The sequence below is a fragment of the Octodon degus genome, unplaced genomic scaffold, assembly GCF_000260255.1.
Source record: "Octodon degus isolate 3935 unplaced genomic scaffold, OctDeg1.0 scaffold00104, whole genome shotgun sequence".
NCBI classification, from domain to species: Eukaryota; Metazoa; Chordata; class Mammalia; order Rodentia; family Octodontidae; genus Octodon; species Octodon degus.
In genome coordinates this window covers 2,680,248-2,692,923 of record NW_004524680.1, presented here as the reverse complement: position 1 = coordinate 2,692,923, position 12,676 = coordinate 2,680,248, and the positions used below count along the sequence as shown (strand labels likewise).

General features: G+C 48.3%; 1 protein-coding gene across 5 annotated transcripts in view; it reads right to left on the bottom strand.

Moving 5' to 3' along the window:
- Positions 1-6,673, bottom strand: part of Znf250 (zinc finger protein 250) — a 10,581-nt gene extending 3,908 nt beyond the window's left edge. Inside the window, exons 1-5 of one of the 5 annotated variants that reach the window (XM_023723963.1) lie at positions 6,623-6,638; positions 3,084-3,201; positions 1,493-1,587; positions 1,128-1,272; positions 730-843 (exon numbers count right to left, since the gene is read on the bottom strand). In XM_023723963.1, coding sequence (XP_023579731.1) covers positions 730-843; positions 1,128-1,272; positions 1,493-1,534 — 301 coding nt within the window. In that variant the 5' untranslated portion in view covers positions 1,535-1,587; positions 3,084-3,201; positions 6,623-6,638. The other 4 variants (XM_023723962.1, XM_023723965.1, XM_023723966.1 and 1 more) reach the window with 4 other exon arrangements.
- Between the last annotated feature and the right edge of the window lie 6,003 nt (positions 6,674-12,676).

Genomic DNA, 12,676 nt, shown 5'->3' with positions numbered 1-12,676 from the left:
AAAATGTTACCTTTAATATTCTGTTCTTGAGGGCTGGCCAAATAGCTCAGAGGATTAAAGTGCCTGCAAGCAGGCGCAGGGGGCAGGGGTTTGATCCACGGGTCTGCCATGCTAGCCCCGCCCTCGGGACCGTGATGGAGACTGGGCATGGTGGCGCATGCCTGTAATCCATCAGATTCAAGCTGCCACGAAGGATGGAGACAGGCCACGCCCTGCATCAAGCTAACCGCCACCTGCCTTCAGAATGATGGCTCTACTTACAGAGTAGGGAAGCATGTGCTAAGTGTAAAAAATACATAGGGGAGAAAAGGGGATTCCACCAAAATAAATTTTTAATTAGGAAAAATACTCCCTGGTGTTTCGTGGGGATGGTGTGAGTGTATAAACAAGCTTCGCAGCACCCTGGGAATCGCATTCTTTTCCGGTGATACACCAGGATTAACATAGTTAGGTACTGTACTGAATTACAAAGACCAGGCATACTCACTCCATGGACAAGATAAATCGTCTTGTTGCATACAGGCTATAGTGCTGTCACATTTGAGGCTTTCTATAAAAGGGTCAGAGGGCTCAAGTGACAATAAAGCACTTCCCTCCACAAAAGATACTTCCACTGCTGTTGAAGTATGTGCAATTCACTAGGTTAAAAACATTGGAGGCAGGGCTGGACGGCTCTGCCTGAACTAGGCCCAGACTTCACAGAGAGAGGCGCCAGCTCCCTTCACTTACCTGGGCAGCCACTCCCCAGGCCCCGGCTCTCTGGAGCCCCGTGCTCATAGGGGACCCACGGGTCTTCTCCTCGCTCCAGCTGGCAGATCACGTTAGGCTTGGATCCTGGGAGTCCTGCTCGTTAAGAAGGAAGCCTTTCGTTAATATAACATTTATGGAAACACCCCCAGTCCTATCCACCTTGAGGACATGAGGTTGGATAGGACGGATCTTCTGTTGCCCTGAAGAAACTTCTAGGACAGCGGTAGTGAACCTATAGCTCTCATGAAAACTAAAAGGTTTGCCAGCACTGCTCTAGGGAACCCTGGCTGCAGGCTCCTGTCCCAGTCACCTTCCCAGGTTAACTCCCACTCTAGTCCAACACATAAACTCAGATGAGGTCTGTCGAGGGGTCTTACCCAGCGACACCACGTTTCCATAGGTCTCCATCATCACATTTCGGTACAGGCCCCGCTCAGCAGGACCCAGGCGGTCCCACTCTTCCTGGGACAGGAACACAGCCACATCCTCGAAGGTCACCTTGGCCTGGAATGACAGAGGCTGCTTTGGGTAGATCAGATCTCCAGTTGTGTGACAGGGTGTAGGTCCATGTGACATGAACAGCAAGGAAGGATACCCTGACATGAGCCAGGTGGATCAGAAGAAAGAAGCCACAAAGCTCAGGGGATGGAGAAATACCTATGCTCCCCCAGGAGTCCCAGATGTGGAAGGGACAGCAGGGTCTTTGGTCAGGGACACTGCACAGACCTATGGAATAGCTCACCTGGTGTCCTGCTGGCAGTGGCAGGAGCTTGGTCGCTGCCATCTCCTGGTCTCCTGGGGCCTCTGAAGATTACAGAAACAGAGAATCCTGTGGGGCTGAGCAAAAGGAGGGAACACGTGAGGGTGCAGGCCTTGCCCCTGATAGGCGGGGTCACGGGCCTTTGGACTGCATGCAGAGCAACCCTGGGATCTGGTCTGACACAGGCATGCTCTGTCCCTTCCCCTCACCCCCCAAATCTGGTCCTAGTGCAGGTGCCTGCCAGGTCCTGTACCTACAACTCTTGGGTCTGCCCTCTCAATGCAGGCATCTCTCGTCATGGTCTTTAGTCCCCAGCCCCCTGGGGCCTCATGGTTGGCTAATCGCACTTCTGTGTGAGGAAGCAGCAGGGGCTGGGTGTCTTCCCAGTTCACCGTGGCCCAGGCCTGTCTTCTTTCCTACGTATAAAGACAGCTGCTTGCGGCTTGCTGGGGTCTGTGTGTTCTGTACCCAAGGCACTTGTTGATTATATGGGGCTGCAGGCAGAGGCCATTCTGCCTCCTTCAAGGGGAGGCTCAGCCCCAGGCCTCAGTCACGAGGAATCCTCTGATAGTCCTGGTGCTGCACTGAGGCAGGGGCTCTCAACCTTACAGCTTGACCAAGGTATTGGCAGCTGGGGCATCAGCAATGGTCATTTCGTGTGTACTGAGTCCAGGGTGACCCAGGGATCTAGTCTGAGGCTGGAAGGAGGACTCGCCATCAAGTGAGAATGGGAGGCCTGGATGTGGTCTCCCAGAGCATGCTGTGACAGTGACAGAGCAGCACAAGCAAACGCTGTGGCCTCTACCTAAAGCTCACATGTTCACAAGGTGAAAGCATACCTGTGTGGTACACTGGAAGGCAGTTTGTTGTTTTTTTTTTTTTTTTGATACCAGGGATTGAACTCAGGAGCTTTGGCTTGCCAGGCAGGCTCTTATATATCCCCGGCCCTGGAAACTAGTTTTTAACCAGCTCCCTATACCCCACCCCCACATTCTGAGGCCCAGCTTTAGACTTTGCTCTGTGACAGAATCATTGCAGTTCTGACAAAAAAGGAAAATTGTATTTCCTTAAAAAAATTTTTTTTTTTAAACTTAAAAGCCTGGTTCATAAAAGTCCTGAAAAGATGCTGGGCCCAGGTGTAAGTCTGGGACACGCCATGCCACAGAATACTGGAAACAGTCTGAGGAGCCCCCTCAGGTGGTTATGTCACGACCTGACCCTTGGGCAAATACAAACAGCATCCCCCATCGTGCTAAATACATTCATGTGGCATCACAGCTGAACAAAGACCTTACCTACCCACTGGTCCAAAAGGTAGCACTGCAAACAGTTTGATTAGGAAAGTGATTTTGTTTTGGGGAATGTCCCTATAGAATAACCCAGAACAAAACCAAGAATGGCTCATCCTTTTCAGAAACTATGATTATTTGAAGAAAACTGGAAAGAGGCCACACTGCAGAGAAATATTTTAGCCAGCCTTGCTATATAGTGCAAAACAACAAGAAAGAGATCAGTTGCAAGCCCAGGAGGGAGGAAGGGAAGGTCTTGCTCTGGGGAAGATCCTGGAGCTTACCCCAAAGTGGGCTAGGAAAGCTCCTGTCCTGACACAGCTCCGTTTGCAGGCAAGACCTTGGTATCCCCGGGAGTCAAGCTTGCATGGTTATTGCCAGGCAGGTCTGCAAGGACAAGAACTAAAAAGGGGCCACTATGACATGAAAAGCTTAGAATTTCAGATTTTTTTTTTTTTTTTTTTGGGTGCAGGGTCTCACTACACAGCTTGGACTCATGGTGATCCTCCTAATTTGTGCCTCCCTAGTGCTGGGATTACAGCTGTGTGCCACCACGCCCAGACTAGAATTTCAGGTTTGTCATTATTATCTTTACTACTGTGTCAGTGAAGCTTAGAAACCAATTTTTTTTTTTAAATTTCTGATTATCTAGATGTGACATCAGGGTTTTCTTTTCTTTTGAGACAGGGTCTTTGTTTTTTTTTTTTGTATTTAGTACAGGGCTTAGAGGGTCTCCTAACACAGATCACACTCAGTGATTCCCCTGCTTTCAGCTTCCTTACAGGCATGTACCACGAGGCCCAGTCTCAGTCATCTCAGCACTCCCCGAGGGCAGGGCCGCCCCCCAAGGGCAGGGCCAGCACCACACCAGAGATTGAACGCTGGCTCCTGCATCTGCCTAAATAGCTGCTTTAATCTGCTGAGCTATCTGGCCAGCCTTTGAGACAGGAACTTGTTATGTAGTTCAGACTGGCCTCAAACCTGTGGTGATCCTCCTCCTCCACCCTCCCAAGTGCTGAGATTACAGATATGCACCACCACACCCAGTGACATCAAGGTCTTGTCTGCACATGGAGCTGTGCTAGGACAGGCGCATTCCTAGCCCCACTTGGGGTAAGCTCCAGGATCTCCCGCAGAGCCACCACCTTCCAGTCCTCACTCCTGGGCTTCCTGCAACTGATCTCTTTTTTGTTGTTGTTTTGCCCAATGTAGCCCAGGCTGACTCCTGCCTCAGCCTCCTGAGTGCTGGGATTATAGGCCTGCGCCACCACACCCAGCTGCAACTGATCTGTCTTCATCTTCATGCTATGGCTTTTATTTACTCTCTGGGATGGAAGAGTGCAAAACAATGTCACATATAACATCCACAAACTTCCTAGAATAAACAACCAGAAATACATGTTCAGACTGATTACTTTCCTATATCCCAGTGACAGCTGGTCAAAGATAGGATGGAAAAATGATTCTCTTCACAAATATCAACAAGAAACAGATTTTAGAAATGTGCAGGTTTCCTACAGAGAAAACTAGAAAAGGTGATGGACAACAAAGGCTAATCTGAAAGGCACACATACCAGGTCTCTGTAAATGTAAAGGCAGGACAGACTGCAGAGATGCTCAGCCGTCCACGCCACTCAGCCTTAACACATCTGTCATCTAAAAGAACACAGGGGCATCTTGGAAACACTAACAAAGGAGCCAGCTGAAAGAGGAGCTTAATCTGCCAGCAGGCCCTGGTAACAAGAGCCACATGGGTTTCAGTGAGCACAAATGAGCAACTCAGGAACAGGACAGAGCAGAAACAAGTTTGGTGAGTTTATTCAAATTAACGGAGGCAGGTCAGTGGGAAGGCTCTAGGTTCAATCCCCAGTACTAGGGCAGAAAAAAAAAAAAAAAAAAAAAAAATCACTGGAAGAAAGATGATTTACTAAATGGCATTAGGATGATGGGTTAAATATTTTAGGAAAAGGAAAATTAAATACTACATGATCAACAAATTACCATCAAGTACAGCAAAGACAGTTTAAAAAATTAAAAGGGCAGAAAAAATCAGATCATTATATATAATGAAAATCTAATAAGTCCACTAGACTAATGAGTGAATAAGAACTTAAAAACATCATAAAAATAATTTAAAAATACAGGCCAAACCAGGTGTGTCGGTGTAAGCCTGTAATCCCAGCACTCTGAAAGCTGAAGCAGGAGGATGGCTCTGAGTTCCAGGCCAGCCTAAATTACACTGTGAAGTGTTGTCTCAAAATAAATCAATAAACACATAAAAGGCTCTCTAAGCAAAATAGCAGCAGCAGTAAGTCTTGGGGCAGAGACGCAGACATGTCACTTGTAAATCAAAACCTTATGGACACGGGGCTGGTGAGATGGCTCAGTGGTCTAAAGCACCTACTTAGAACAAGTTTAGCAAAAACACATGGACCGCGGTTCAATCCCCCAGCACCACATGCCAGCCAGCCCCGCCCCCTGGTGGGCTGAGCTGGCCACACACACACACACACACACACACACACACACACACACACGCGCGCGCAAAAAATAAATTTAAAAAAAAAAAACTTATGGACACTCAAAGCTACCACAAAGTCTAGAAATGGGCCGAAAGACAGAAAAATTTAATATCTGACCAAGATGGTTTCGCAAATCGGTGCAATGACACAATATTTTACAGTGGGTGGTGTTAGAAATTATTACAATTGAAGGGACAAAAAAGTGGGTTCTAAGCTCGCCCCACATCTAAATTCCAGATGGATCCAAAATTTGCAAGTACCACAGAAAACAAAAGATTATTTTAAAAATCAGAGTCAAAAGACACAGAAAAGTGCTTTTTCAACTGGCAAATCACAAATGAAGTCCAAATAGCTAAAACACAAATGAGGAGACTTGAACCTTGCCAGGAACATAGACTGAAAACTCAAGCGTCCCGGTGGGAAGAAGGCAGGGCTGGTTCCCCGCGCGGGAGGAATGGGGCTCCACGCCCTCGCCTGCCACTCTCACCTCACTGCGTGCAAAGCCCACGGAACACAAATCCAAAACGACCTGTCGCAGTTAAAAACTCTGGATCTTTACGTTCAGGCGCAAAATAGAAAACCTGCCGACTGCACGGCCAGCCGGAGCCTCATCAGAATCCCTGAAGGGGAATCGCTGGGGCCACCTTCGCGCATAGCGGCCAGACTTCAGGACAGTGGCCTTCACGATTACTGACTAGGTTGCTCATCATTTTCTATGGCAAAACTTAAAGCTAATAGTAAATAAAGTATATCTGCTGCGTTACAAAACATTGGCCTCATTTATTAAAATAGGACTCTTACAAAGTAACAGGGGAGACGACGTCCGAAGAAAAACCGGAGACGCACATTTGGTCACCAGAGCCGGGCAGCGCGTCCTCGCCCTGTGGGAGGCGTTTCCGCGGCTGAGGACAGAAGCACCCGAGTGGGCCGCTGGGGTCGGCGCGCGGCCGCCCAGAAAAACCTGTTTTTAGCAGAGAACCGGAGGCGCCTGCAGCCCCGGCTACTCAGACGCTGAGGCGGGAAGATCGCCTGGGCACAGGGGTTCTAGGCCAGCCTGGGTAACGTAATGAGAGCCTGTCTCATAAACAACCAAGGTTCCCTCCTGCATTTTGGAAGAGCCCCCGCCCCCATTCTCTCCGCGGATTCCCACGCCCCCCCCATACGATCAGGGCTAGCGGGAGGCACTGCGCCGCGGGGCGCTGAGGCTAGCGGAATCGCTGGGACCATCGATGCGGTAAAGACTGCGGGTCTGGTGTCCGCAAGGGAGGGGATCTCGCCCGGAGCCCACATCCCTGACTCACCGTCCGCCGCAGCCTCGGTAGCCGACAGGAGGCCGCCCGCAGCGCTCTCAGACAAAGGGGTCGCCCCGCCCCCTCCGCGCCGCCACCAATCGCCGGAAGCCCTGCCCCCCAGGCTCGGCCCCCGTCGCTCGAACTACCAATCCTGATGCACGACGCCTGTCAGAACGGCCGCCGGCTCCGCCTACTCGCCCAGAGCTTGCTTCCGTGATGGACTACGGATCGGCGAGCCGGAGCCACCGAGAGCTGAGGCTTCTTCAGTGTCTAGAGAGGCCACGACGCGCCCCAGGGGGAGGCCAGCCCGCGTGGACGCTGCCGCACTTCCGGGCGCGCTGGCGCCGGCAGATCTACGTTCGGCCGCCAGGTTTTATGCTTGTTGTCCCGCCGGCCGAGAGAACCTCAGTCAGTGCCTTCCTACTTCTCCTGGGTCGAGCCTGCAGAGCTCGTTCCCGCCTCTGCTCTTTTGCCGTGGTGGCTCCGGTTACAGGAGCCCGTGCCCACTCCTCGTCCCAACGTATTGACTTATTTAGCTGGGCCCTGGTGGGGCCCGCCACGGGCCCCAACCTGGTCCTTGTTTGTCCCGTTCCCTGGGCATTACCAGCTTCTTGTGTGTGTTGAAGCCCTGAGTCACTCCTGCTGCAGAGGCGACTGACACAGGCGTGCATCTCAGCCCTCAACAGTCAGGGCCGTGCGCAGTGAGATCCATTAGGGAGTGGCTCTCCCCTTCCTTTGGTGGCCACCGCCTAGAGGCCACTGGTGTGTGTGTCGGGGGGCGGCCTCCAGTGGTGCTGGAGAATCTGTCGGAAGGACGAGAGGAGGCTGGAACCCCGAACAGTTCTGAAATTACGCGCCAGTAAGATCTAAGGGCTATGCTCCTCCCAGCTGTGAAGGGCAAGGATCCCTACTTTGTGACATAGCTACATTAGTCTTTCTGCTTCACATCAGTGTAACAGGGCCTGTCCACCCCGACTGTTTGAGATTAGGTCTTGTGTCTAGCTTCAAACTCCAGGCCTCGTGATCCTGCCACCTTAAGCCTCCTGTGTAGCTGGGGGCTACAGGGCAAGCCACCACATGAGGCTTTTTGTTGTTTTAACTTTTTATGGTACTGGGAATTGAACTCAGGGCCTTGTGCATGCTAGGCAAGCACTCTGCCACTGAGCTTAACAACTTTATATTGTGCAAACACTCATACATTTATAAAAGTTGAAAGAATAATACAAGGAATACTTGTGTGGTCTTCCCATGGATTCAATAGCCAGCACCCTCCCCCCACACCTGTTGTGTGCATAGCTTTACCACCTCTTGTCCCTCTTAATTTCTAAAAGCACAGTGTTCTTGAGTGCCAACCGTGTGTTAGGTAGCGCTCTAAGCAAGTAATTCTAACCTTCTGGATCCATAAGGACAGCAGGATACATGTGGAAATTACATGCAGTGTGCGACCTTCCTTCTCTATGGAAGGTCCAAGCAGGAACTGCTGCACCTTGTAGATGTCCACCGGCTTTTCTGGATAATGAGAGCAGCAAAGAAGCTGCCTCCTCTAGCTCCCGGATGAAATGCTGCAGCTTAGGTCGAGCTTCAGCCCAGGTTTCAGCTGGTCATAGTTCTCACTTTTCATTCATCTTCCCTTCCCAACTGCCTGCCCTTTTCCAGCATCAGATGCAAAGACAGGAGTCTTATAGGAGCTGTCAGTCTGTCCTGTATGTTCTAAGTGTGTGGAGTCCAAATAAAGCAGAAAAAAACAAAAAACCTTGTGCCTTCCTCCTCCAGGCCTTTAGAAGGCCCCTTCAGATCTCCTGTGATCTGTTTTTGTTTTTCCCCTGAATGATGTAAGCTCTTGTCCTAGTTCCTGCCATATGCAAAGAAGGTGAAATTCAGTGTAACTTTCTTTCTAGTGAACTAATGGTGAACACTACTCTTGTACCTCTTCTTGGTGGTAAATTCTATACAGATTCTGCTTCCTGAGAGTTAAGGGCTTGTTTCTTTGGTGAACAGTCCCAGCCACGCTCAACAGGCATAAATAAATGTGTTGGTCTGGATCTGCCACTACACTTTGTAGGAGCTGTAAACACTGGCTAGGAGCTGTAAACACCTTTTATGTGCTGTAACACAATATCTGTAATATACACACATAATTTGTATCTCTGCAATATATGTACAGTACTTATAAAAATATATTCTGCTTGTTTTAGCAAGTGGAGAACTAAACAGTTTCCCTTTCTATTTCAACTGCTTTATTGTGGCCTTTATTGTTAACTCCTGAGTGCACATGAACTCAGGGCCTCTTGCTAATTTAAATAACTGCTATTATAATGACTAGTTGGTTTTTGTTTTTGTTTTTGTTTTTGTTTTTTTGTGGAACTGAGGATTGAACTCAGGCCCTTGTGCTTGCCAGGGAAGTGCTTATTTCACTGAGCCATTTCCCCGGCCCCTAGATAATTTTTAAGTGCCTGACTAGTCACACTGAGTTACAGAGAACCCCTGAGGTTGGTTACACTTGTCTCTTGCATCTTTCAGCCTACCTGTTTTTGATGACAGAATGTTTTAGGGCTCCCAAGTTTTTCTGTGGTATAGACACGGACTCAACCCTTTCGGAAATGCTGACTGCTTTGGCTAAACGAGAAGGGTGGCCAAAGTCGGTTCCTTAAGGTTGTGCACACATTATTCTTTTTACCAATTTAACATATTACCATCAGGATTGGCATTAACTTCCTGCAACAGCAACTTTATTACAGTGCCTGACCCAATAGCCCCTCCCCTCAGAACAAGGGCATCCAGAGGCTGGTTATCTAGGATACTCTAATGCAACTAGGTTTCTAGACTTCTGAAGCTCCCCTTTATATTTCATTAGCTGTATTGTCGTTATTATCATTTTGATTCCTGGTTGCAAGAAGAATGCCCCACTGACAGAATCATACCTGCATTGCAGGCAGAATGGGAAAACCAAGTGAAGATTCCCTCAGTCAACCACACGTTAAAAAGCTTTTTTAGCCAGGCCTGGTGAAGCACACCTGTAACTCTAGCACTTGGGAGGCTGAGGCAGGAGGTTCATTGCAAGTTTGAGATGAGCTTGGGCTACAAAGTGAACACAAGGCCAGCCTGAACTGCATAGCGAGACCCTGTCTCAAGAAGACCAAAAAAGAGGACCAGCTCTAGCTCCAAGACCTTGAAAAATGTAGTTTTCTAATTGCATAAAGCACTGTGCTGAACAAAACAGGTTCTATTTGTGAAGAAACAATGGGAAATTCATACTCACTAGCAACCAATAGACATAGCAACATTCTACCCTCCAGTTCTTCAAGCAGGTGTTTTATCTTCATCTTCATCATCATCATGATGGGCTCTTTTTTTCAGAACCAGGGATTGAACTCAGGTTCTTGCGCTTGCCAGGCAAGCACTTATTCTACTGAACTATCTCCCCGATCCAAAAGGGCTGTTTTTGGATCTTGCTTTGCTTGCTTGTTTTGTTTTTTGCGACATGGTCTTGCTATGCACTTCAGGCTGGTCTTGAACTCATTATGTAGCCCAGGCTGACTTCTTACAACATTCCTCATACCAGCTTCCCAAGTCCTGGGATCGCATGTGTACCCCACCATGCCCAGCCAAGTTTGTGTTTTATTTATTTATTTTTTTTGGCAGAACTGGGGATTGAACTCAGATCCCTGCGTTTGCCAGTCAAGCACTTATCCTACTGAGCCATCTCCCTGGCCCCTAAGTTTGTGTTTTAAATGGCTATTAAGCCTCTTCTTTTACATTTGTGGGCCTTGTGTATGGGTATATTATCCACTCTCCTATCACTGAGACAAAACACCTGTCACACAGATAGATCTTGAAGGAAAAAAAAAAGATTTATTTCACAATTTCTGGTGGGTTTGGTTCACAGTTGGCTGGCTCCAGGGCAGAGGCAGAATGGTGGAAAGGTATGACCGAGGGAAGGGGCTCAACCCAGGGTTACCAAAAGTAAAGACCAAAGGAAAGAGCTGGGGACAATAACGCACCCTTCCACGTCTTGCCCCTGGTGACTTACCTCCAGCCAGGCTTTCCTCCTAACAGCAAATTCAGTCATGAGCTCATCAATAGATTAATCCACTGATGGACATAGTGCCCCTATGACCCAGTCACCTGTCAAAAGCCTTATAACTGATTGGTGAGACTTTTGGGGGACATTATAGATCAAAACCATAGCTTTCTGGGCCTTGTTCCACAAAACGCTCATGCCCATCTTATGCAAAACTGCATTTAGTCTATCTCTAAGAGTTGTCAAAGTCAGCATTACTATCAAGTCTAGTTTCCTGTGCGTCTCAATGAAAACTCTTAGGTGTAAGCCCCTGTAAAAATAAAGTTAAAATTTCCAATGTACAATGGCAGCGTTAACATCTTCATTTTAAAAGAAGGGAATGGGAGAATAGAAAGGAATCAGACCAAAGCCAAGACTGAAAGTTTGTAGGGTAAACATTAAGTCTCAGGCCGGGGAGATGGCTCAGTAGAATAAGCACTTGGCTGGAAGTGCAAGGTTGTGAGTTCAATCCCCGGTTCCGCAAAAAAAAAAAAAAACCACGCACATTAAGTCTCATAGTTCCACATCCAGAACCTAGAGCAAGCCTTGGTGACATGTGAGTTCTAAAGGGTCTAGAGAGCTCCTCCTGTGGGGTTTGTGGTGGATTAACTAGTGGTCAACTGGTCACACTTAGGTGAACTGAATGTGTGTGGGGCTGGTATGGAAGGCCCAGCTGAGGACTGTTGCCAAGAGCATAAAGAGAAAGCTGGAAGGGAGGATGGAGTGCGGTAGATTCTCCTGCAGAAGCTTGTCATGCTGGCTTTTCTGATGTGAACTTGGCTGTTTCATCTTTGGAGGGCTTGGATCATCAATGTTGCTGAGGATGGCTGCGGTTCTCTTTGGGATAGCTCTGGCTCTTACTTTAAGCATCACTTTCTATCTCCAGTGAAGATTCCTCAGCCTGCTGGCACAGACTCTTCCTTGTCCTAATGCAGACTTTCTAGCTTTCACCACTAACCTTTGGGTCTTCCCAGAGCAGATCTTTGATAGACATGTGAGACACTGTTGTGAGTTCTAGACCTCCAGATGGACTCATGGAGGACATTGCCATGGGTTCTAGAGCTACAGCTGGACTTGTGCAGGACATTGCTGTGGGATCCAGGCCCTCAGTTGGATTTTAAGAGTGTGTGGACACACTCTTTGAGTGAATATTATAATGTAATCATATAAATTATGTATCCTATATTAAATCTTTTTCCTTTTTTTTTTTTTTTTTGGTGGTACCAGGGATCGAACTCAGGACCTTGTGCTTGCCAGGCAAGCACTTATTCCACTGAGCTATCTACCCAGCCCCTCTTTTTCCTTGTAAACTCTGACAACAGCCTTGCTGGTTATAGCCTAATTGGCCTCACTCTTGGGCTGGGTATGCTACAGATCTTTTTCAGCACATGTTCCCCATTCTTGACATCTCCAACCGCCTGAGCTCTCCACTGCACCTTCAGCCTCACTCTCACAGCTCCTGACAAGGACTGTAACCTATCACATGTTTTAGTCTGGTCTGGGTGGAAGCCTCCATGACCCTACTTGTGTTCTGCAGGCCCCTCAAAACCAGAAATACATGGATGACACCAAGATCTACCATCAGCTTGAGCAGTGTTGGAGCTCCTTGAATAAGATCACAGTGGCTTCTCCTTCTCCTTCATCTTCTTCTTCTTCTTCTTTTTTTTTTTTTTTTTTTTTAGGGATGGATCTACAGGGTCTTCAGGGCCTTACTACTAGATTGGACTCGTAGTGATCCGCCTGTGTACAGCTTCCCAAGAACTGGGATTACAGGTTTATTCTACCGCAACCAGTCTTAATTGCTGGCTCAGCACACCCTGGGGGCAGGGCTGGTGAAGCAGGCCTGGGGATTGAACCCCCAGCCCAGTGCCTGCTTGCAGGCACTTTAATCCACTGAGCTATTTGGCTGGCCTTTTTTTTTTTTTGAATGTTAAAAAAAAATTTATTTATGGGCCGGGGAGATGGCTCAGTGGAATAAGTGCTTCCCTGGCAAGCGCAAGGGC